Here is a 27004-nt window from a genome sequence, read left to right on the forward strand (position 1 = left end):
GCAACCATAATCCCTCGTCCAGCCAGCACCTCCCCATTCCCCTTTTTTCTTGTCAGAGGGGCACGTGCAGTGCTCAGTAGAGATCCTTGCTGAACAGAACTTTTAGAAGATTTCTCTGCTAAAGGTACTGCTTATTGAAACTTCCATATTACTGGAAATGTTGCATGATGTTTCGAGCTGCTTGAAAGGCTGTTTTAATAGTGTTTGGTTTAGAATATCCATAGCTTTGTGATGCTTTCTGTACACTCAGCACATATACACGTAGCTTTAAACTTTTCAAAAATATGCATGATTGAGATCCCTTTTGTGGATTTTTACCTAGCAATAAGTATATAAGACCCTGTTTGATCTTTGCTTTACTGGAAATGAAACTAACCGTATGATGAATTCTTAAGATCAAAATATTCTTTTATATATATATACATACACACACACATATATATGTGTATATATATATATGTGTGTGTGTATGTATATATATATATATATATTATATATATAAAATTCACTCAAGTACAGAGAAAAATGGATATTGGTAGGTCCGTTGATGAACTTGAGGGATGTCTTGTTGTTTTTGTTTTTGGCAAATGGAACACAAGCGATTTTATGCTTTTGAATAGAAATTATGTCGTCTGTGGTTTTAGTAGTCTGTTTCAAGAGCATATTCGAATTGTTGGTATTATTTTCTTAGGCTATTAATTAAAACTTGGCTTTGGAGGGGGTGGGCAGTCTCCATTCTAGAACATTTGTGTGCGTGTGGATAGCCTTCAACATTTTTTAGATTGAACTTAGTTCTGAGAGCATTAACTACAATATCCTGTTACTTAGAAAATGTTAAAGACTGTTTGGCTGACATTAGCCATAGGGTGCCAAATAGGATCACTGCAGCTTGATTTCATAACTTAACCAAGACATTCCTAAAGTGGACGGCAATGAAATGGGAAGAAACTAGCTGAAGATTTAAAAAAAAAAAAAAAAAAAAAAAAAGAAAGACCGATATGAAACATCAAATGCTAAATAATAGAAAACACCTCCGTTTTGAGGTTAGGAAATGGTTCACCAAGTTACCTGTTGAGGTTTCCGTAAGCAGTATTCCTGCCTCTTAGTTATAACCAGACATTTTCCATGGTGTTCTGTTTAATTTGCCAAGTGTGCCTGACATAATGAAACCTAAGGCACATCGTAGAGCTGATAGAAATCCTTGCATTCGTAATCCTATGCTGAAAGACAAATGATAGAAGCAGTTCATCCGGACTCCCTCCCTCTAAATAGAAACATCCTGTTGTGATTAAGCACGTAAGGTTTAATGCTTAATTTAGTTTGTGAAGTTCTACAGAACTTGTTTATCATTCTCATTGAGAATTACAAGTTGCTGAAGAGTCATTTTCTTTTCCCCTCCTCCCATTTAGATGAACCTGGCACATAGGAATTCAGATTTTTATTATTTGGTGATTATTTGAATTATAGGAGAATCTTCTCGCCTTACAGAATGATTCACAGCAGTGTCCTGTGAATCAGGACTTTGGAATGTCCTTATTTCATCTCTCCTAAAACTGTTAGGCCAGTATCTTTTGGCCACGTAGCTCTAGGATCCACAGTTTCCATTGTTTGTGAGGCTGAGACCACCAGACCCGTTAGGAGGCCCTACTTTTTCCCGCTGAACAGCCTCCTTCAACTCTTGACTGTGATGGCCCCCTCCCTCGTTGTGCATTTCACACGTCTAAAGTCTCATTCACAGTATTACTTTCAGCTCTGCAGCTGCTCCCAGCTCCATTACTTCTGTTAATAGTGTCATCGTCCCCCTAGTCACCCAGACTTAGCTCCTTAGTCATTCTTAATGCACATGTATCCTTCCCCCGGATCCCTGGATCTACTCCCACAGCTACCGAGTGACAGTGGTTCTGACAGCAAAGCATCTCTACCCTATCTTCTTCCTTTCTGTTGGATGGGTACCTTGGTGCATTGCAGATACAGAAAAATTGATTCAGGGTAGCTCTCTGGAGCCCTTTCTTCAGAAGGATCCTGAGACCATGTCCAAGCTCTTGGTAGGAAATCGATTAGCAGTGCCTGCGGTGGTAAAGAAATGGAGAGAATGAGCACACAGGCCACAAATTTGTTGCAATTAGTGTAGTGGATTTTGGATTTTGGAATTAAGGAGACCAGTTTCATCCTTGGTTCCAAAACTTACTGACCATTTCATCATAGGCAGGTCATTTATCTTCACTGGGCTTTAGTTTCCTTATGACTGAAATAGATATCATAGGTTAACTTAAAATGAATTGAATCGAATTAAACCGAACTAGTATTTATTAAGTATTTCCTGTGCATAACGCAAATTTAAATTTGTTGTTGATTGTTATAAGGAACACATAGCAGGTATTGCCCTTCAAAATATTATACACAATGTAATTGGTGCCATTGTGTTCAGTTTCTTCCGCCAGCGCCCTAACATAGGCTCTCATTACCTTTCTCTTGAACAGTTAGCTTCTTTACTATTTTCCACACACAAACGCTTCCTCACAAAAAATTGTTCCGTGTGATACAGCTGGTTGTTGATCCTGGCATTTCACCAATTCCCAGCCTTCTGTGGGTCATTGCTCCTTTCCTGGTAGTGATTCTTCCCTGCTTTCTAGTCTCTATCCCAACATCCTCCTTCACAGGCACAAGGGCAGCGGGTCCAGCCTTGGGAGGAAGATGCTGGCAGCCCGGGTTGAGGGATGCTGGGCTCAGGGTCTAAGAGGAGAGAGACTTGAGAGAAAGCCGAGAGGGAGGGCCAAGAGAAGCTCCACTTTTAACTACCAATTAGCCTGTCTCTCTTTCTTCTAAACGTTCTACCCCGTTTCCACCCCCACTGCCAACCCACCTCCACCATCTTATATATTCTGTCTTTTCCTACTTATGTCTCCTCTGGTTTATCTTTCAGTTTTCATCTCCCTATTTCAACCATAATGCAGAACTGAAGTATATTTTTATAATCTGCTGTGTCTACTGAATTAATTTTATGTCCTCTGTTCTTAATTTTACAAGCAAGAGAGAACATTTCCTTATTTCTTGTTTCTTTCTCACTTTCTCAACACCTACCTTAAGAAAATAAAATAAAACACATTTTGCTGAGTTAATTTTTTGATGCGGCTTGATAATTCATATCAAAGAAAAAGTTCCCTATTCTCATTTAAAATAGGGAACTCGGCTGGTGCATTTAAACTATGACTGCATTAACAGAACTTTTAATTTCCGCACATCTTTCCACAGTTATAAAGCAGTAGTTCCCATCAGGGGTCAGTTTTGCCCCCCAGGGGACATTTGGCAATATGTGGAGACATTTTTGCTTGTCACTGCTAGGGGTGGGAGGTAATGCTACTGGCATCCAGTGGGTAGAGGCCAAGGGTGCTGCTAAACATCCTACGATGCACAGGGCAGCCCCCACGATAAAGACTTGCCTGGCCCAGAATATCCGTAGCGCCAAGGTTAAGAAACCCTGCTATAAATTAGGGTAAATCTGTGCAATGCCCATATAGGAAACTTGGTGAATAATTTCTGTAAAATGTTGTTTTAGTTGAGCCTCAGGTCTCTTAAAGCTAAAGGAATTGGCTTATACTCTCCCCTGTAACCACATTTCTTTAACCATATTCTGTTACCCCAGTTTTCTAGATAGTTCCATTGATAGTATTCAGTGATTCTTTCTGTCTTATATTAATATTACTTTGTTTTAATTCTTGTGACATATTTTTCCACAATGTTGCGTTCTGATTAATGAAGAAAAATACTTAGTGTGTTTATTACTATTTATTATAGAATAGGTGTGATTTTAGAGAAAGCTGAGGGTATTTTTAATGGTTTTTATATTTATATTTTAAAAAATACCTGACAAATGTTTTTTAGGAATTTAATTATAAAATTTGCTAGATCTTTATTCCAATGGGTCCATTTTCCCCAAACTATCAGTACATCTAAAATAAACTTCATGTAGAAGTAGCCTGTGATATAGAACAGTAAGTGTGTCTTTTACCAATAGCCTCCTTCTTGTTCTTATTTATATATGACATTTTTTCAAACTTATTATTTCACTATTCATTTGATTCCTTCCTCACTTTGTCATTTCTTAAAAGCTTCCACGATTTTAAGTTATGGTCCAATGACCATCCTAGAGGAGTGATAAATTATGAAGAAGTTATAAAAATTGACTGCACATTAACAAAGTTCAACCTTGCAGTTAAAATGAGCACAAATTAATGAGACATGTAGTTCACGATTTACATATTCATCACTGCACTGCCTGGTAACTAGGCATGTGGTAAGCAGATCAGAGAAGTTACTGTAATTAATATTCCTTCTACACAGCCAAACCACATTTTTATAAGGTTGTTTTCTGGGGTTTTCTTTCCCCACTTCCTTAGTTTGCCAGTGTCTGTAATCAGTGATGGTTGACATTCTCTCTCGTATAGTACTATGTACACTTTAATTGTCTTCCTCTTTCGTACATACACACACACACACACACCCACACACACACACACACACACACACACCCACACCCCTACACACCTCTTTTTCTCATTCACACATAATTACAGGAAACACTAGCATACTTAAGCTGCTCCCTCTTGTATTATTATCCGGGGGGCTTGGGAACATTAGGAATAAGGAAATGATTGGGAGATGACACTAGTATCTCTTCTTTTGATCATCATTTTGAGAATATGGTTGAAATCATTGTTCTTGTTTAGGAGAAAGGAGGCCATGAACTGGAACCGAACGTATACCTCAGTGTCAGTCGTTGTATATGTGTGTCCCCCCATTAGCAGGGCATCATTTTCTGCCTGTAATTTAGGAAGTAAAACATCATGTTCTAAAGCACAAGAACTGTAACTAGCTAGGCTGCAGCACACAAACAAAATGGCACCAAGAGTTGTACCAACCAAGGACCGCCTTGTGCTTATTTTACCCTTTCACACTTGGACACGTTTTAAAATTATAATTCACAGTTTCTTTTAAACCAGCCAGGCTGTACGAGTTTTTTTTTCCTTCACTGTTCTTGCAAATAATAACACTACAGCCAATTTTTGATTCTCATTATTTACAAATGAAATCTTCGTCATATAGGAAATGCTTCCTGGTAATGCTTCCTCTCACTCATTAGTAAGGGCAAGTTTTCCAGACATTTCTATGTATACGTATACTCACAAGACTTCTTCTCAAGAACTTGGGGTACTGAGAAATATGATTCATGTCTTTTGCAAAACATTTCCCGGAAAACTAGTCAGGGACCACTATTCAGCTGACAGTTGAAGAGATATCTTACTATAGCCAACTCTTATAGGATAAGACATTTATAGACATTTTGTAGTTCCAGGAAATAATCTTGTACCTGTAATTGGAACTTACTTAAGCTTTCATAGGCTTTAAGTGTAGGTTCAGAATTGACCTTTGGAAGCAATAATGAAAGGGAAACAAAGAAAAACAAGCTAAAAGAAAAGAGTTAACCAGCCACATCTGGCCTGCCTTGGTGACTTGTCTTGTTACAGAGCATATATTTTCGATCCAGTAACTTAATGTTTATGTATATATATATTTGAAGGCCTCTACCAAATTAATACTCTTGCCTATTGCTTTTGGAGATGATCTCTCAATTCGGAATGAAACTGAATACAAACACAAAAAATAAGAGAAAAATTAAAATGTTTAGAATATAGTAAACAAATTCTCTAGGTTCTTGAACATCAAATGCAGTTTTATCAGTTCCACTCTCCTTTGTCAGATGTGTATGTTTTTATAGTATTTCCTGAGATCAAGTTGATTGTTGTTCTCAGTTTTGTTTTATTTTTAAGTGGGTGATTTGGAATTTTTATGTTTCGGTTACATGGGAAGGGAAGACGTAGTCCACTGCCTACCATCACCACCAATAAAATTCCCCAACTAACTATTGATAAAAGTTAGTTGATGTACTACTTTAAAAATGTGTCTAGTTCTCATTTTCCCCTCTCTGGTTTAATAGCCTTTGATAGGAAAAAAGTTCTCCTAGAATACGCATTATGGAGACTGCTTACCGCAGCTGGAGCAATGTGGTCCTATTCATCCTGCACATGGGTTCATTCATCCCGGATTTTGTGCTGTACTATGTAGATACTGAGCTATAAAGATTACTGTAAGATGGTTACATGTTCTCATAAAATAGCTGCTTTACTTGTGTTCTCCACAATCTTGACATAAAAAATAATTCATAGAGATAGCTAACCTCAAGCTATGAACGTGAAGATGTGACTAACCATCTTTGATACCATTTAAGGAAGACAGTTTACTCAAGGAAAGTGGGAATAAGGGCAGTATGTACATTAAGGACCCACTGTGCTTTAAAATAGATACAGCTTAGAAAAAATACACCTCTATGGTGACTTAAATGGGGCTGATCTAAAACTAAATGCTGTCCCAAAGAACCATGAAACGTCTAATCATAATTGGTCTTCTACTGTTATTATTTATAAAGGTATGTGAAGGATAATTCTGAATGATCAAAGCATATTTAAAAACCCTTCCAAAGAATTTTCATCTGAAGTTTTCCTTCCTATGAAAAAAATATGCATATCTTTAATCTTGAATATAATTGACTTTTGGAATCACTCTTTTTGTTCATCATCATTGCAGTGGTGAAATGTTTGAAAATGAGGGTGGTTGTCTGGGAGTGTTTGGAGATGAAACGCTGCTGAAATCTGAGTTCTTGGCCATCTTCTCTGTCCCGTGCTCCCCTTGCTCGCATATCCACGGCAGGCTTAGGAGGCAAGAAGAATCACAGAGGGAGACTCTGAGCGTATGAGTAACGTGGCACACAGGTTTTACACAGCATTCTTCTCAAGCTCTCACATCTCCCCTAGACACTTACGTTCTGGTGTGGTCAGTGACCTGTGCACTTTTGTGCCTTTGTGTCTTCCCTCTTGTTGCTTCCTCTTTTTCTGGAGGAAACTCTTACTCCTACTCGTAGGCCCAGCTCAAAGATGAGAATGTAGAACAGAGGTAGGTGCTCTGTGCACAATGGCTTTCTTCTCCCCTTGCTGCCAGGCCTTCCCTTTCTGCTATGAGAGCCCTTTCCAGGGTAGGTTGACAGTTACACTGGGGCTTTGGCCTCAGACTGCACCAAGTTCAAGTCCTGGCTCTGCCACTGTGTGGCTGTATGGCCCTTGGTAAGTCCCTTGTCGTAATAAGCCTTGATTTCATCTGTATAAATGGTTGCACTTGGACCTAGAATGTAGCCTTGAATAAGATAGCACATGTAAAGGAATTAGCATCCTGCCTGGCATTCAAGAAGTGCTCTGTGAATCGTAACTATTAATGACTTTGTCAGAGTTGTTAATGTGTTGGCCTTTCTTCTTTAAGGATAGAGATGGAGTTTTAATCTTTGAATAGCTACAGTGTCTGGCACATAGTAGATGCTCAAGAAATATTTGCCACGTGGATGAATTAATGAATAAGTTTGGAGTGGGGGTTGTGAGTGAACAGCAGGAATATTTCATATTCTTCTGGACAAGCTGCCTTCCCCTTTCACCTTTTTCTTTGCCTGCTGGAGTCCCAATGCCCCCCAGTTCAGACCCCTTGAAAGAAACTACCAGAATAGGGTTGATGTCCTTGTTTGGAGTCTCATTTATTCATTCAGTATTCATTAAACAAGTACTATTGGGCTCCTCCTACACGTCCAGACACAACTTCCCATCTGAAAACAAAGTTCCACTTTTCCGCTGCTGAAAATGGATTGTGTTTTTATGTACGTAGCTGAGTCCGTGCACTTTCCTGTTTTAGCATATTTTAGTTATGCCTCTTTCTTCTTCTAAGATATCAGGGGCTTTTCATTTATCTTTTCAGCCAAGAAAAATTTCCTTGAATCATCCAAGGCTATTTACCCTATGCTAAAATCTCCAGATGAACAGGCAGAGCTCCTGAGGTGTTTGGCAGGAGGGGCTACCAGACAATGTCCTGTGTATGGAACAGGGAAATAAGATGTGGTTGAAGCAGCAGCTGCCGGTGTTAGTAAAATAGTTGACTGTCCCTTTCCCATAGAACACCTTTATATGACAAGGTAGACTAAAGCCATGATCGTGGATGATGTACTCCTTAAGGACACAAGCTGTGTCTGGGACCCTTTGTGGGGTTTCCAGAATACTTGATAAAATTTGTTTAATTGTATGGTCACTTTCTGTTAGATACTGACATCTATCTGATTAACATTTTCCTAAGTCGAAGGCACCAGAAACCTCACAAATACGTTAGTAAATGGGATCAAAAAACTTGACAGTGTTTCCCAATTATGTGTGTTAAGGATGATTCCATGGAATTAAATTAGTTTTAGAGATTTTTGCTCATCAGTGACTCATTGCAGATTTGTGCAAGAGAGAAAGGCCGTTTACCTTGATCTTGACTCATACTCTGGAGGTTCAGAATTTAATGATGAAGGTAACAGTCATTCAAAGCTACTGGAAATAATGTAATAATGCCTATGGTTTTATTCTCTGTATTGTATTTTAATGAAAGGCCTTAAAGAATAAAAATGCAAAAAGCAGGAAAAGTCTACCACTGAATAATCATCGTAGGTATTTAAGGAGAGAGGCGAAAGAGATTCTCTAAGAAGCAGTGATTGTATAACTAATTGTTTAATGTGTTGGGTCACATTCCTCTCAGTAAGACAAGAGCACATTAGAGCACGAAAGTCCCTTATGATGTTCCCCAGCTGGTACCAACCAAGCTGAATTTCCTTGAATCATCCAGGGTTACTTACCTTCTGCTAACCCACACTGTGGCATGTCAAGTTCTAGAGCATCTACACTGAGGAAGAATGATAACCCCAGGGGTCAGAGGAATAACAAAAACGTAGGAGAGAAGGTCAGAAAATCCCCCTCCAGCTGCTCTGGCTCCTACGCCAGTCATGAGAATTTGAAAAGGGGAAGAGGGCAGATGAGAGTAAACAATGAGGGAAGGGATCTCCAGAGGTGAGCCCACCGAAAACCAGTTTCCAAACGAAGTTGTGTCCTAGCTGGTACAGAGGATGCTGTGGGCAGTAAGGGGACAAAACACAGTAATTTATTTTGCACACAGCTCCACTCAAAACTCACCACATTTAATATTTCTTAGAAGCATCACTGAGACAGGATTCACATACCATACAATTTACCCACTTAGAGTGTACGATTCAGTGGCTTTTAGTGTGTTTGCAGAGTTGTGTAAACAATTCTAACCATGACCATGATCAAGGTTAGAACATTTTCTTCACCCCAGAAATAAACCCCCTACCCCTGAACAGTCCCACAGTTCATTTTTATTCAAACAGAAAGAGAAGAATCCTGTATTTATAAACCTAGGTTTATAATATAGTCCTTTTGTGGGACAAAAGTAATGTTATAATTGGGATAAAGCAACTATAATTGTTATAGCTCTTACAAGGAAATGGTAACTCAAAGGTTGGAAGATTTTTCCAGCTTGGTTTTTTATAAACATTTTAATGATTTTTAAAGAATATTATAAACTTCAACATTTTGTGCTATTTCCTTGAGACAGAACTCCACTGTATAGTCTATCTATGTTTATGTACATTTGTGGTCATTTCCAGAACCTATAATGCCACCCACCTAATGAAAATGTTCCTTGAAAACACTCTGTGACCTTTTGTTTAAATATCATATTGGATGGGTTCTTTACAATAATTAATTCCCAGAACCTATAAAAGAAAAGGTTCTCCAATTATAATGCAAAACAATTAATTCTGTATGGCAAAACACTATGAAAATTTAAAGTCAGGAGACAAATTAAAAACACTACGTTTGTAAAACATACCCTATAAAGGACTAAATTTTGCAACACACAAAGAGTATTTATCAAGCAGTAAAGAAAAGGACAGGGCTTCCCTGGTGGCGCAGTGGTTAAGAATCTGCCTGCCAATGCAGGGGACATGGGTTTGATCCCTGGTCTGGGAGGATCCCACATGCCGCGGAGCAACTAGGCCCGTGAGCCACAACTACTGAGCCTGCGCGTCTGGAGCCTGTGCTCCGCAACGGGAGAGGCCACGATAGTGAGAGGCCTGTGCACCGCGATGAAGAGTGGCCCCCGCTCGCCACAACTGGAAAAAGCCCTCGCACAGAAACGAAGACCCAACACAGCCAAAAATAAATAAGTAAAAATAAATAAATAAAAAAAAACTACAATGAGGTATCACCTCACACCAGTTAGAATAGGCATCATCAGAAAATCTACAAACAACAAATGCTGGAGAGGGTGCAGAAAAAAGGGAACCCTTTTGCACTGTTGGTGGGAATGTAAATTGACACAACCACTATGGAGAACAGTATGGAGGTTCCTTAAAAAACTAAAAATAGAACTACCGTATGACCCAGCAATCCCACTACTGGGCATATACCCAGAGAAAACCATAATTCAAAAAGACACATGCACCCCAATGTTCATTGCAGCACTATTTACAATAGCCAGGTCATGGAAGCAACCTAAATGCCCATTGACAGACGAATGGGTAAAGAAGATGTGGTACATAATACAATGGAATATTAGTCAGCCATAAAAAGGAACGAAATTGGGTCATTTGTAGAGACGTGGATGGATCTAGAGACTGTCATACAGAGTGAAGTAAGTAAGAAAGAGAAAAAAAAATCACATATTAACACATATATATGGAACCTAGAAAAATGGTACAGATGAACTGGTACAGGGCAGAAATTGAGACACAGATGTAGAGAACAAACGTATGGACACCAAGGGAGGAAAGTGGTGGTGGTGGGATGAATTGGGAGATTGGGATTGACATATATACACTACCTGCTGTATAAAAAAATGAATTAAAAAAAACGAAGTGGTTGCCAAGGAAAGACACAGAAAATTCTAGCATGGCAGAGCATGGCATAGCTTCTAACTCCTGGTTTGGGATGATTTATTGCTTTCTTTTAACTTTTTTGCACTGTTGGAATTTTTATAATGGTTAGAGGTCATCTTTATACAAAGAATAAATCCATTACAAAACATTTTGGTAGATTATTTTCAAAGAAAAATTATGAAATTATGCACTAAATGTTGAAGTTTTTATGTATAATCATGTTTTCTCCATTAAGTGGGGCCCGGTAGACCTCTCTAGAGTCCTTTGGTTGCTGAGAGACCATTGTGTTAGATATCGTCTCTTTTAGCCTAAATGATGTTTTAAGTTTCTTTAAAAGTAAAAATTGGGACTTCCTTGATGGCGCAGTGGTTAAGGATCCACCTGCCAATGCAGGGGACACGGGTTCAAGCCCCGGTCGGGGAAGATCCCACATGCCACAGAGCAACTAAGCCCATGAGTCACAACTACTGAAGCCCGTGCACCTAGAGCCTGTGCTCTGCAGCAAGAGAAGCTACCACAACGAGAAGCCCACGCACTGCAACGAAGAGGAGCCCCTGCTCACCACAACTAGAGAAAGCCTGCGCGCAGCAACGAAGACCCAACGCAGCCAATAAATGAACAAACAAATAAATAAATAAATAAAAATAAAAATTTATCAGGTACATGTTGTGCCAGGAAGGATGGGGAGAACAAGATTATTCATCTGTTTTCTAACTCAGACAGACTTTTAAAAATTATTTAAATACTTTTCTGCTAATATTTTTGGGAAGGAAAACAAAATCCTCTCCATGTGAAATCAAATGTCTTTAAATATGGCTTGACACTTTCCTCTTTATTTTGGAAATAAAGAGCCAAATTTGCCGTAAAAATACAAGTTTACCTTAGCTCGACATTGCAATTTATTGGGTAAATATTTGAAAATGCTAAGTCTAGCCATATCTGCTGAAGTGATTCAGTGACTGCCTCGGCCAGAGATAACTATCTAGTAGATTGCAATAATGACTTATTCGTTTGATGGCTAAGGGCCAAATGCAGATAGAATTATCATCTGATTTCAGGCAGCTTTCCAGCAAGTCAACTCTAATGCCTCCCTTCTAACCAGGCCCTTTTACTTGAAAGACCACAATCCCTCCAAAATGCTATATACTGTCATATTAGATGGCTGCCTTCATATGACTACAATATTTATTAGCCTTGAAATACTATAGCCCAGGGACTAACGTAAGTACCGCACAGGGAATTCATTTCAAGCCACACCTGACCCCTTGTTTTAAAGGTGATCTTCAAATAGGTTTAAGGGGAATAAATCAAGTTTTCAACCCATAGTCTGCCTTCTCCTAGTAAAAAAAAGAAAAGAGGCTTTAAATGTTTCTAACCTTTTTCTTCTTTTCTTCACTTTGGAATAGAAGATTAATCACATCTACCCAGAGATGTAATTTAATGTCTGTCCTTTGGAATAGAAGGGAAAATAGATAAATGGCTCATGAAGAGGGTACTTGAAAATTAAACTATACAACCAAGGATTTTACTAGGCAGTTAATGTGAAGGATACTTCTCATTAAAAGGAAAGTCAAGTAACAAGGAAACATGAGAAACAGGATAATAAATTTGACAGTTTTTGGCAAAAGTGAGGAAAGGAAATCTTAAGTTTTCAGAATAGGATACAGAGAATTACCCACAAGAATTAACTCACTCTTAAAATATCTCCCTCACGTTGCATGAATGTGAAAGAATTTAGAAAGAAGAAATTGTTCAGACATGTGTCTAGTCCAGGAAAACTCTGTCATTCATAACTTTACGTTCCCTATATATGTGTGGACATACTTGCCTTTGAAAATCCGTTCCTATCCTATTCATATTGCTATAACTCTGCCCTTAACAAATAACCTAGCTTCCAGACATAAGGGATTAAGTTGTGCTCATTGAGATCAGGTCCTAGATAATGGTCTTCCTCAGGTTTTCACAGAGTTAGAAACAGGGAATTTTTGTTTAAAACTGATATTAATATCTGCTCTTCCCAGATTCCATTTCCTTATCATTCTTTCCCATAGACTTTCTCCCTCATGGAAAAATGACTCAGGTGAAACAAGGTGAAAGGAAAGGGTTAAGAAGCGAATACAGCATCCTTTGTGGTCTGTGAGCAACCCAGATCACGCAGCCAGAAATCCACTGGGTCACAAAAACGATGGCAAATACCTTGTCTGATTGTGCACCGTTTTTTTAACTGTTTCATCCTGAACTGAAAGACCCATCTGAACTGCTTGAAAAGGCAGTGCCAGCAACAGCTAGGAAATTCACCAGGAATGCCCATTTCACATTGGTTCCGCCATTTTCAGGTGTTCCCCTCACTTCCTTGCCCACTCAAACAGGTCACTTGTGGAACTTGGACAACCTGTAATTTCCCCCAAGCTTTTAACATGCAGCCTTATTAGCTGTATTTGACAAGTGTGTCACCTAAGTGATTGCCAACTGTGGAAGAGCAGGATATATCTACTGAGACGAACTCTTCAGTTTGTCAAAAATAGAAGCAACTCAGAACATTTCTTCTTTCGATTTGTATTGCCATCTGGCTGAAAACACAGTTGCCTTCTCAGCAAGGCTTGCAGGACTGAAGAGGGAGTGGCCCTGGAGAAGCTTAGACTATATTAATGATCCTAGAAAGTGTAGCACCTAGAAATGTATCTCTTATTTCTATTAAACCTGTGCAATTTTGTCTCTGGGCTTTAAATTTTTTTTTTTAAACATCTTTATTGGAGTATAATTGCTTTACAATGGTGTGTTAGTTTCTGCTTTATGACAAAAGTGAATCAGTTATACATATACATACGTTCCCATTATCTCTTCCCTCTTGCGTCTCCCTCCCTCCCACCCTCCCTATCCCACCCCTCTAGGTGGTCACAAAGCACGGAGCTGATCTCCCTGTGCTATGCGGCTGCTTCCCACTAGCTACCTATTTTACGTTTGGTAGTGTATATATGTCCATGCCACTCTCTCACTTTGTCACAGCTTACCCTTCCCCCTCCCCATATCCTCAAGTCCATTCTGTAGTAGGTCTGTGTCTTTATTCCCGTCTTGTCCCTAGGTTCTTCATGACCTTTTTTTTTTTTTCTTAGATTCCATATATATGTGTTAGCATACAGTATTTGTTTTCTCTTTCTGACTTACTTCACTCTGTATGACAGACTCTAACTCCATCCACCTCATTACAAATACCTCCATTTCATTTCTTTTTATGGCTGAGTAATATTCCATTGTATATATGTGCCACATCTTCTTTATCCATTCATCTGTCGATGGACACTTAGGTTGCTTCCATGTCCTGGCTATTGTAAATAGAGCTACAGTGAACATTGTGGTACATGTCTCTCTTTGAATTATGGTTTTCTCAGGGTATATGCCAGGTAGTGGGATTGCTGGGTCGTATTGTAGTTCTATTTTTAGTTTTTTAAGGAACCTCAATAGTGTTCTCCATAGTGGCTGTTATCAATTTATTTATTTTTTATCCTATTTAATCTCAATGAAATAACCTGACTTTCTGTTTTCCCTGAAGCAGGATAACAGTTAGGAAAGCTATTGACAGACTGTAAAAGCTGTCCTATCGAGGGCATTGTCTGTTTTCTGTACTGATTGTGAAAAGAAGGAAAGAATGTATTTCATCCCTGTGTCCTGGGTTCTCTCACGCTGCTATCTTCAAAGAGTACCTTAGAAATCCACAGGCAGAACTGATTCCCAGAAAACTAATTTATATGCTGCACTTAATTTAATTTCTCCAGTGGATCTCCCTGGTGGCACTCTTAGAACATTCTTAGAAGCATTGCTTGTGTGGTACCAATGGGGGACTTTTACTAAGATTTTGTTTCTTCAGGGTAGGTACTTCTGTAATACCCCAAGAAGTCATTCATTCTAAAACCTGCTGATATTTAGAACAATATCTAACCGCTTGTGGGAAAACGAATGGCTGCCGTACTTTTAAGTATTTCCTTGGAAGAAATGAAAGCTTTCTTAAGAACCTAGTCAACCTTTATTATCTAGCAGCTTTCCTATGTCCTGATTTTTTTCTGCTCTGCCAAATGCACACGTTTGTGTTACCTGTTTCTTCCCTGAAGCAGCTGAGTTTTGTCAACCCCTGTGATTGTCCCTATTCCTTGAAGGCAAAACCTCTAAATTAAATTCTTTCCCAGTGAGACTTTGCTTAGAAGTAGATTTGCATCATTATTCTTGAGTATCACTCAATCCCTTTATAACCATGTAACTTCAGCTTCTCATTTATCATGACAGTCGTTCTGTCTGATTACTTTCTTCTTCACTAGAGTCTGAGTGTTTATTCCTGGTCTTATAGTTTAAGGTTTTTTTCCCCTTAGTTTCCCTATTGGGTTTTTTTGTTTGTTTGTTTTTAATTCTCCTTGAGATGACAGGGCAGACTCAGAGACTCAAACAAATTGGAGAATTATCTTCCCAAGCCTTGCCTTTACCTCAGGACATGAAAGCAGTGACCCCCAAATCTCATTTACCCCATATTGATGCAGGTTTGGGTGTCTTTTCTCAGGATGAGACTCAGCTGATTATTCCTCAAATGCAGTAACCTCTTGCTGGTGGAAAATCTCTGTTCCTAATCAGGCCTGAGATCCACTCCACAGAACATTTAGATGAGGGTATATGACTTTCTGGAAACTTCTTTTGTACACAAGCCCCTCTCCCCACCAAGAACCTGGTTCTTCTGCTTTAACCAACAGATGATGAGCTGTCCAGGACGGGATATTTTCCAGTACAGCAGTTCTCCTAAATCTCTTTAATTATCAGAACCACCCAAGGTACTTATTAAAAATATAGATTCCCAGACCCTCATCCCAGACCTACTGCATCAAAACATCTGGGGAAGGGGTTTGGGAAGTTGAATGTTCAACAATAACCCCCAAGTGATTCTTATCATAGGGAAAGCTAGAGACACTACTGTAAAATATTGCCCTCTCAAGAAGATGTTAGACTATGTCTGTTATTTAATGCCTTCCTAGAGTTACTAATTCCTACTTATTACCATCCATGGCCCTGTTTCTTAAATTATTCCTTGAGTGTCGGAATCATAATCAGCTGAGGTGCTTGTCCAAGATGCAGATGCCTGGCCTTTGAGGTCAGAATCTCTGGGGACTGGACCGAGGGACCTGTTCCCTCGACCTGGACCTGACCTTAGATCAGAGCCACTGATCTAAGGGCGTCCATCCATAGTTCTAGAGCAGTTCTTTTCAAGCTTTAATGTGAATACAAATGATTAGGAGCATTGGTAAAGTGCACATTCTGATTCAGTAGGTCTGGGGTGGGACCGGAGAGTCTGCAAGCTCTCAGGCAATGTTGAGGCCCATGGACCACATTAGCACAAGATGCTAGAGAACTTCGCTAAGCAAAATGCCCCAAACTATTGGACAGCACAGAGCCTGTGACTGTTTTGATGGGAGAAGAGTGGACCCCATGTAAGCCATGACTAGTCCTAATTTCATTAAGGGGGCACAGGATATTCAGAACAGAGCCTTACCCATTGTGAATGACACACCTGGCATTCTCAGCATTCATCACGTGGGCTGCCCTGTAACTCCACACTTTTACCTTTCCCAGTGAGACCCTTCCAGACCTCCCGACTCCTGAACCACTTGGGCCTGGGCTGGACCCACTGGACCAAAGATGTACACTTATCCTTGTTTCTGCAAGAGTGGGATAAAGTCAGGCATAAAAGTAGCCTTACTCCAGGAGAAAGCTATCAAATTTTTTTCAGTTCATACTTCTACGATTTTTTTTGTTTGTTTCTTTTTCCTTTCTCTAGGAGAAATTTGTACCCATTTTTTTCATTTTGGTTCTTGGGTAATTTATCTGTTTCTTATCTATCTTTCAGATCATTTCCATCTTGTAGCTAATGAAAACCAGGTGGTCATGAGTTGTTAATAAATGTGAACTCTTGTTCTTCTTCCAAAGTCTGCTTTCGGCTGAGTCTCAGGATGACAGTTGGTTGTTTTTGAAAATTTGAGTTGGGACCAAATCTCAATAGGATGGATATTTGTTGTTTTTTCAAGACTGATGTATCTTGCTAATCTATCTCCTCAGGCTGTTAGTTTAATCCTTTGTTCCAAATGCCACATTGCACAATTACTTCAAATGCTGAGCCTCTGGATTTTCTTCAGTAATTTCCTTATCTATATACCAGAGAATGGCAAAAAGTTTCTGGTCCGTGGACACACGGTAGGGATCACCTGGGGATTTTTCTTAACGCTTCAGGTTCTACCTCCAGTGATTCTAATTCTGTTGGTCAAAAGAAGAACAAAGATTCTGCATTTTTAAAGAGTGGGAAAGTCTGTCCTTTACCCTGAAGGAAGACCATGGGCCATGGTAAACTCTTGGTCTCTCCTGCCTTTGGCACCTGAAGCCACTACATTGTGTAGACCAGTCAGCAGGTCTCAGAAGTATACCTGACAAAGATCGTGTTAGCTGGGGCTGTCCTGCCCAGCCCTCCCCACCACCCCGCAGTCACCCTCAAGCTGTGTGGACTGGACCACCACATCGTATCTCCAGTCATGCTCATCCATCCATTTCTATTACCTGCATCCTGGTCCAAGCCACCACCCTTCCTCTCCTAGATTCGCCCCAGAGTGATCTTTTAGACTCACAGATCAGAACACAGCAATGCCTTTGCTTAAAGCCCTTCTATAACTTCCCTTCTTGCTTAGAGTAAAATCCAAACCCCTCATTTGGTCTCCCCAACCCTGACTTGATCTGGCCCCCCGCCTCCCTCTTTCCTGTAATCTACCCATGGCTGGCTCCTTCCTGTGTTCAGAGCTCACCTTTGATGTCCTCTACACCCAGAGACCTTCTCTGACCACCACTATCGAGAAACCACTCACCCAGCCACTGTCACAGCCTCCTTTCACCCCTTGGCAAAGCACTTAGAAAATCAGCTCTTGTTCTCGTTTTTGTTTTTAAGGCCCATTTCAACTTCTACTGTATAAACTCCATCAGAGTAGGTACCCTGTCTTCTGATTTACTGCTGCATCCTGGCACTTAAACAGCAGGGACTTGGTAAATATTTGCAAAATGGATGAATTTAAGCTGAGCAGGGAAGTATGAGCTGAAGTGAGCCAGCACAAGGGCGGAATTGTTCCTTGTGCAGGGAAATTAATGTTCTAAAGCCCAGAGGCAGGAAGATACTTAGTGTTTGTCAGAAACTAAAACAATGTGTCCAGAGGAAGGAAGAGAGAGGAGCTGAGATGGGCAGGGGCCTTAAAGGCTGCACTAAGGATGTTCTCAAAGAGCAGCAAGGAGTCATAGAAGGGTTTTAAGTGGGGGAGTAACAATAGAATCCTGGCAAAAGTTTTCAAGAAAGGCTTGTCCTAAAGTTGCGTCACACACACTGTGATAGGTTGAAAGGCCACAAGATGTCAACTTGTAAATGTTACCTTACTTGGAAAAAGCTTCTTTGCAGATATAATTAATTGAAGGATCTTGAGATGAGATTACCTTAGATCATCCAGTTGAGCCTGAAATGCCATCACAAATATCCACCTAAGAAGGAGCAAAAGAAGATAACACAGACACACGTAGGGGAAGTCCATGTGAAGACGGAGGCAGAGATCTCCATGATGGGGCCACAAGCCAAGGAATGCCTGGAACCACCAGAAGGTGGAAGCGGCAAGAAAGAGATTCTCTAGAGCCTTCGAAGGGACTGTGGCCCTGCAACACCTTGATTTCAGATTTCTGGCCTCTAGAACTACGTGCGAATATATTTTGGTCATTGTAAGCCAACAAATTTTTGGTAATTTGTTGTGGCAGCCACAGGAAATCAATACATGCACTTTAGAAAAAAGACATTCAGATGATGTGCACCGTCATGCCTCAGTGAGCACAGGTCGTGAGATGGGAGATGTTCATGTGCTGTTTCCTCCTGTGGCTGTTGTCATAAGTCTAATGGAGAAAGGTAAGCCTGTTTTATACAACCTGATGCTCAAGTCAAGTTAGTTACTTCATTTTATGGCCAGCTTAAGAGGGAGAGCCGTGCATGTTGTGGAAATAAAGAGCAACCAGTGAGAACCAGGGAAGGCTATTTACTGTGAGCTTGTTAAAGCAAAGGAGTCAGCCACCATCATTTGCATTTTGGCAGAGAGAGACCCAAAGGCAGGCAGAGGAGTGGGAACGCTTTATAGTGGAAAAGGGGAAGGCTTCAGGTGTGCCCTGATTGCTGGCCTGGGGAAGCCGGAAGACGGATAACTCCATTGTTTTGAGGCAGTGCTATCTGGCTTAATGAATAGGGTTGCAAACTTCCGTCTCAATAGGTAAGAACCGAAATCTCCTGCCTGGGTATTTGCACTCAACTAAAATGGCTTGGGTAGCACTATTTTGGGATTGGTTCCAAACGTGTCATTGCAGAGGTTAAGTGGTACCTGGAAGGGAGAGGACTGGACTGAGAGTGCATTGCATTACGGGCAATGCTCCTGGCCCTTCTGCAACCCTCGGATTTGCTCAGCACAACATGCAAGTCCTCTTTCTCTACACTGTGCCCCCATGACCTCCTCCATTTTCCAAACTCTCAACTAGGAAACCACCAGCGTTTCAAGACCCCATGTCACCATGTTCTCAGAGACGGCAAAAACAATGGTGCTGATCTGATTTTAACAGACAATTGGAAGGCTTTCAACACTGCCAGTCACATCATCTACACTGCAGTGGATGCACAGATGCCGAAACTATCGATTCATGTTGGCCAAATCTACAGAAATAATGTGCAGAATGCATTGTTTAGGGCCCCAGGCAGGTGGTTGGTGATGGCTTCATTAACACCCTCAAGGAAGAATTTAAGAATTTATTGAAGATCATTGGAAAGATCGCTGATGGAGACATCCCAAAGTGGTTCTTAACCAAGGGCTATTCCCCCCAGGGGACATTTGGCAACGTGTGGAGACATTTTTTGGTCTTTACAACTAGGGAGGTGCTACTGGCATTCAGTGGGTAGAGACCAGGGATTCAACTAGCGACTGGCACTGAGCAGTGCAGTTGTTGTGGGAAAAAGGAAAGAATGAGATCAGTGTCAAGAAATGAAGATCTGGTGGAACAGGCACAAAGCAGCTTTTCCTGTCTAATGTTTGGAAGCCTCCCTCTTTTCCCCAAGGGCTAAAACTTGGAGACTGCACGGTGAGCCGGCTGGGACCATGTAGAGGAAGACACTTAGGGGTGACAGGCATAAGATAGCAGGAACCTGGGTTACCAGGCCATCTCCTAGAGCAAACCAGCTCCCACGTAACACTCAGCTCTTACATAGGGAAAATTAGCTTTTATTTGACTATCAGGAGAAAAGAAAGTATTTGGGGAAGAGAATCACTCGTGCTATTAAAACAGTAGATCTGAGTGGTGACTCTTGAGATGTCAGGACGGAACATCCCAGCACCAGAAAAGCTTCTGCAGAGGTTATGGAGAGGGTCAACGCTCAGCCAGCAAGTGCCTCCAGAGCTGGTGTGCGTTAGTTTCACGGCCAGCAGCCGTGCCACGTGGGAACACGTGTGTGCCATCCGGAGGCCTGAGCTGGGGGTTCTGAAAGTGGTGGGCCAGTCTAGGTGCTGGGTTTAGACACGCGTGGCTGTATCTTTAGAAGGTACTTAAAAAAATCTCAGTTTCTGGGACTTTATTCTCCAGCTAAGCCACTCCAGCTGATGTCTTTGCTTCCAGCTCAATCTGCTACAGACTTTATTTTTAAAAAACTATGGTTTAAAGTGTTTCGGTCTCCACTGCTTTTATTCCAGACCTGCTGCATTTGGAGCTTAGGAAGGTAACACTGGTTCCAAACCCCATTGCCAGTAGGGAAGGGAGTTGCACTGTAGTGTCAGGATTGGCTCTGAATCTAGGTGGTGCAGAAACAAGAGGATGGACCTCAGCCCTTATCAGAGCATTGCACCGGGGAGATGCAGATCAACCCTTCCAGCATGTGAATTTTCCTGTAATACTGCCCTGAAGTTCAAGAATCATTACGTTTCTATAGGAAGTAAACTTTGGCCTAGGTCATACCAGGATTGGTCTTTCAGCTCACCCATGCTGACAAACTGGAGGCTAAGCAGGATGGGCAGAGCTTCAAAAACCTTGAGGCAGAAGGTGGTGAAGAAGAAGGCACTGGAGGTGATCAAGAAGAAGCTGGCCAGCCCCTTACCGAGACAGTAGGAGAGGATATTCATGAATTGAGGAGAGAGTTGATTGGGTAACCATTGACAACCTTGATATTCTTGGAGGGTGCCTTCCAACCCAGAGCATATGAACATGTGAGAGCTACTCGTTGGACAGTTAGAGAGCCAGAATTGCAGATTCTCTCTTTTGGTGACCAAGCTTGCGCCATATTTACAAAAAGTCTCTAGAACTAAATGGGCTCCCTGACTGTCTTTTGCACATAGCCACAGAGAGGAATATTGTTCCATTTGGAAGCTTCTTACCTTTGCCAAGTTAAGAGGAAGCTTGTCTTTGTAATCAGGATGGGGAAGAAAGCACAAAGCATCTACTGCTGATAATGGATGCTTCTAGATGAACTTGCCCATCTCCTGAATAGCTCAGAACAACTGAATTTAGAGTTGTGATCACTGAGAAGTCTCTGCCTGACAGTGATTTTATTCTGCTGGTTTTAAAAATAGATTACAGGGCTTCCCTGGCAGTGAAGTGGTTGAGAATCCGCCTGCCAATGCAGGGGACACAGGTTCGATCCCTGGTCCAGGAAGATCCCACATGCCGCAGAGCAACTAAGCCCGTACACCACAACTATTGAGCCTGCGCTCTAGAGCCCGCAAGCCACAACTACTGAGCCCGCATGCCACAACTACTGAAGCCTGCACACCTAGAGCCTGTGCTCCGCAACAAGAGAAGCCACCACAGTGAGAAGCCCACACACTGCAATGAAGAGTAGCCCCTGCTCGTCGCAAGTAGAGAAAGCCCGCGTGCAGCAATGAAGACCCAACGCAGCCAAAAATAAATGAATAAAATAAATTTATATATAAAAAAAAGATATTACAGGAGTAAAAAATTCCTTGTTTAAAGGATATCCTCTAGCCAGCATGCAAAATGTCACTAAAGCTGCCTAGGCATTTATGGGACATCACCTTTGTCTTTCAGGATTCTCCAAAAGATACTAGTGGGCTCCTTTGAATGCATGAACATCTCTGCTGTGTGAGCTCAGGTGAACTGCTGGTGCCGCCGGTAGAGTTCTATAATCATTTCTATTCTTTAGCACCTTTCGTTATACATCAGCCCACCTACCACCTGTTTCTGAGTCAGGGGAGAATCTGCATACGTGGAGGTTCTCATGCCACTGGGAACGTGGCCAAAGAATGTATTCCTTCTCCAGTTTCCTGCCTCTATATCCGCATCTGGGTTGTCTCTAAATCTGGCCATCACAGAAGGCCTGTTTCTTAAGTTGGGGTCCAGGGTGAAGGTGGGAAATGTTGTAACTTCTGTCTTACCAAATTCTGAGAACGTCTGTAAAGCTAACATTAGTACAGACCATATGGAGAATGGTACTTTCCCCCTCATAGAACTATGATTACAGGGACTTTCTGAAGCAGAGATTTAATCAGACCTTGCTTGCTTACTTGCTTGCTATGGGGGGGTTCAGTCATCAGAGACCCAGTTAATGTGCTTCATCTGATTTTCTGTACTTGGGTAGGCTGCGATCTTCAGTAGCAAGAGAAATTACTCTCCTGAAGCTTCCTTCAGTCTAATCCTCCTTAAGAAGTGTCCGTGTTGTCCAGTATCCCCACAGCCAAAGGAAGTGCAGCCCGCTTAATGTGAGAGTGCCAAAAATACCAGAAGGAAGGGATTGCCCTCAAAGGCAAATGACCCCAGAAGAGAGTGGAGGGTGCAGGGTGCTGTCTGCTTCCTTGCCAGACTCTCTGAAATGTCCTTCGTGAGAACAAATAAGGTTTTCTACTTTACTGGCCGTGTACATCATGTTACGCACAGTGTTTCTAAATTGTGGTTTTAAGCTGACAAAGATTTTGGCATGCTCTCCAAAGGAATGAAGCATTTGTCCTTCACGGCATCTTTTACCACCATAAAATACCATTCCCATTTAAATTAATTAAAATACTTAAAATCTAAACTTTAATGGGAAAGGTGGTTGAAGTCTTTTGGTTTTTTTTTTTTTTTTTTTATAATTTATGGCTTGGCAGTGCAATTTTCTTCGATTGGTTTTATTTTGACCTTGGGAAAAAAAGCAGTTACTATCATTGTTTTGTTTCTGTTTTCCTGTATTCAGCCCTAGCCTTTCAGAATTATCCTAATCCCCTGTATGACTCATGAAGCTTCGCTCTTATACGGAAGGCAAGTGGTATGCGATTTGTAACACTTGTAATTATCTTTCAGACTCCATGATCCCCCAAGCGATCGCTTCACTATGATTCCACTTCTGAAAGAGAGTTCATTGTTTCTTTTTTGGGGGGATGCAATAAGCATGTTGATTGAATTGCAGCTTTAGTATTTAAATTTTAATTTAACGTTGATATGAGAACTGGTTGTTTGCCGTCCTTCCCATTGTCCGCCATCACCCACTTGTCTGTCTTCGACCATGGGCACCGATAACTTTCCAGCCGTCAACCATGGGCACTGATAACAGTTTTCCAGCCTTGATTCACAGTGAAGCAGCCTGCTTAGGCCACCACATCAGATCCTGGGGTGGTGAGCGAGCCACTAAACCGAGAGACTTCGATTCTGATGCAAGTCACTTAGCCTCTCGGAGACTCAGTTTCCTTATCTGTAAAATGAGGGGTTGGATTACTCTAATGAATAGTAAGACTTCACACAAGTAGTAACAAGATCAATAACAATGCGGGCCAATACTTATTGAGCAGCTCTTCCGTCCAATTAAATATGCCAGGCCTAGGTGGTACCCAAGGGAGAAGGGGGTGGGGAGGCAGAGGAGTAAATGAACACTTTTGATAGATTAATAGTATGGTGAGAACTAAGCTCAAGAGAAGCTGTAGAAGCTGTAGAAGCATGGCATGAGTCCACAAGGTTTTTTTCAATACTCTGAAAATCAAATAAAACGCCTACATTTGCTCTGGTAAGACTTAGCCACGTGACGAAAATACCGACTCTCTTTCTGGGAGCTGGAAAAATGTCGGCTTGGTGTGGTGAGATTGGTTCTATTACACTGATCCCGAGCCCTGGCGGGTAGGTGGGGCCCATAACTAGCAGCTCTGGCTCCTGTGGCAAACAGCCTGAGACAAACCCTAAAGTCAACTTTTTAACTCACGTTGCAGCTCACAGATGGGTGTTATTACCAGTGTGCACCATCTGGTAGCTCTCTTTTAACCATTCATCCCTGCTAGCTAGATACCGAGCTTTTTAAATTATTATCTTAAATTTATGTGACCTCTATAAACATTCGGGACCTAGGACCAAAAGTCTTGGTCACCTTGCCCTCGTTACAGTCCTGGTTTTCGTTTAAACTGAGAAATGTATTGTCACTTTATGCAATTTGTTTCATAAGCCAACATTTTTCAGACACGAGGTCCACAAAATAAAAATTAGCAGAAGAGAGCCCTCGCTGGTTAAAAGATTCCATCCTGGACTACCAGGTGGGCGGTGTTTCTAGTTCCCAAACCGTGTGTGTTCCCTGTCGTGCCTGCAGGGCTCAGCACCTGGCATGGAGCGGACGCGTGGTAAAAATGTAATCGGAAGCACGCCAGTGGTCAGGCAGCATTCCAGCCGTCCGATTTGATTGCTAATGTACTTCCGAAAGTCCAGACCAACGTCCAAAGGCTGGGACAGACTCCAGGATGTGTTGTCAGTTGTGTGGACAGAGCCTTGAGCCAAGTGGATGTCCTCTTCACATGGTCCAAAGATCTGTTTTGGGAATTAAAACCTCCGTAGACACCCTCTCAGGCACTATTCACATGGTGGTTCTGATCGTGTCTTCTGATATCATTGTTATGCTTCTTGCTTACTTCCCACCTTTTAATTTGTGCTGATACGTTCATACGTGTAGTTTGTTCTTGTTCTTTTTTTTTAAGAAATTGGCATCTCCTGCAGGTCCACCTGGGCAGGACCCGAGCAGCCAATGGTGGTGGTGGCTGGGGGCGTGTGGTCCCGGAACCAAATCCCCATGGATACAGAGGGACAGCCGTATTTACTGTGATGTCTAAGATGCCCGCTGTGCCCTTTCTGGTTGTTTTTTTTTTTTTTTTGGTTCTGTCGTCATAGACACATACTGGGCCGGCAGGAAGCACGTGTGACCGAGGATGGCTGTGTATTTCTGCTTCCAGGTTTATTGTACATTTCGAACGGTATGTGCGTGACCCTGTGATGATGTGTGGCCTTTCTTCTTTCCCCAGAATGTCGAGTGGTGAAGTCCACTTCTTACACCAAAATAGCTTCGTCATCCCGCAGGAGCACCACCAAGAGCCCAGGGCCTTCCCGGCGCAGCAAGTCCCCGGCATCAACCAGCTCAGGTAAAGCTGCAGAGGAGCCTGCAGCGACTGCCTTGTTTCTGACGCGCAGTGAGCAGAGGGTGTGTGAAGCCCAGAGCGTGAGATTGCAAGAGAGTGTAGATTCCGGTTTATAATTTTAGAACATGTTCAAGTGGTGGAACAGATTTGCCGGAGTCTAGCATGTTGGCTGTAAGAAAAAGCATCAGGTTCGGGAAAACTTAGTAAAGATTCAGAAAACCCAGACTTGCCCACAGATAGAAGTACGCTCCTGACTTGCATCATTTCTGCTGCAAAAATTATTTTTTAGGCTAAAGGCCCCCAGCTCCAGAAATCTCTGTTAAAGCATTTGTTCTTCTTCGGACTGGCTGGTGAGCAGTTTACAGTTTGTATCTGCTGAGCCTTTGTCTAACACATTTTTTACTCTGGCCCCAGCATGGCCCTGGGACTAAAAGCCGTGAGGAGAGACTGGTGCTGGGGTAGCTGCAGTGACTCTGGGCCTGTGACCTGTCTGTCCTTGGGCTCTAGTGCTGGTGTTGGAGCAGGATGTGTACTTATAGGATGACCACCTCAGCCCTACCTTTTCCTTCTTTGGTCTTAAATCTGACATCAATTGGGACTTCCCTGGCGGTCCAGTGGTTAAGACTTCGCCTTCCAGTGTAAGGGGTGCGGGTTCGATCCCTGGTCGGGGAGCTAAGATCCCACATGCCTCGCAGCCAAAAAACCGAAACATAAAACAGAAGCAATAGTGTAACAGATTCAATAAAGACTTTAAAAATGGTCCGCATCAAAAAAAAAAAAAAAATCTTAAAAAAAAACTGACATGAATCAGTTAGTTTGTTTGTTTGGGTCTTAGGTATAAGGTCTATTTCACGATGGAAGGGAATTATTTATTAAATGCTATAAACTGTTGAATGTGAATTATTAAATGATACATACATCAAAGTGATTGTCACCTGATTTTATGAAGGCAGGGAAGCTCTTATAAATAGGGACCAAGACCTATAGGGTCTATATTGAAGCCTTCTTGTACTTAGCAGTGTGGTCCCAGAGGGATGTGAAAACATCTCTAGGCTGGGGCTACAGGGCCTGCCTCTGGCACCACTGCCCAGTGTGAGTTATAACCTCTCTATTTAAAATTGGAGGTGCTATAAACTATTTTTCCTAGTAAAAACTAAAATTGAAACCTCCGAAGTCAGTCTTGGAAGAAGGGACTCTTAGTTGGCTGGAGAGCTAGACCACCTTAGTTCTTTAAGAGTTGCCTTCCCCTGGGGGTGTTGCTAATTGCTGCTATTCCCTAGACAGGTCTGCAGAGACCTTCTCCTCACTCTGTGTTGGCACCGATGAACTGCCACTGTCCCTTTCTGGCTGTCTAATCATGGCAGCCAAGATTGAATGGAGGCCTACAGGAGGAAAAGATGGTAATGCAGAGCAAAAAAAGGGAGAGAGAATTTTTGCAGCTCAGAAATAAATAGCCTTGTAAATAGTGAAGAGCCTATTTTATTTCAAAAAGGAAGCTAAAATTTCAATTAAGAAAAAAAGAATCATACATCTGGTCTTAAAAAGATAATAATGAATATAGGAAATTGTTTCACTTTGGAATTAATTGGTCACATAGTTACTATTCAGCATCTCTTAAGATTATATAAATCTTATAAATGTATTTAATTATAATCTTATAAATAAAGATGAATATATCATTTACCAAAAGTAA

At 41.5% G+C, this 27004-nt stretch overlaps 1 protein-coding gene across 9 annotated transcripts in view; it reads left to right on the forward strand.

The window, feature by feature from the left end:
• DCLK1 (doublecortin like kinase 1) overlaps positions 1-27004 on the forward strand; it is a 331791-nt gene that overhangs the window by 208953 nt on the left and 95834 nt on the right. For all 9 annotated transcript variants that reach the window (XR_009005950.1, XR_009005951.1, XM_057533165.1 and 6 more), the window contains exon 5: positions 25198-25314. Coding sequence is in view for 7 of the 9 variants with exons in the window: in XM_057533165.1 (XP_057389148.1) it covers positions 25198-25314 (117 nt within the window). In the remaining 2 variants the exon portion in view is untranslated. The remainder of the gene's footprint in view (positions 1-25197; positions 25315-27004) is intronic.

This window comes from Balaenoptera acutorostrata, chromosome 18 (assembly GCF_949987535.1).
Source record: "Balaenoptera acutorostrata chromosome 18, mBalAcu1.1, whole genome shotgun sequence".
In the NCBI taxonomy this organism is placed as follows: domain Eukaryota; kingdom Metazoa; phylum Chordata; class Mammalia; order Artiodactyla; family Balaenopteridae; genus Balaenoptera; species Balaenoptera acutorostrata.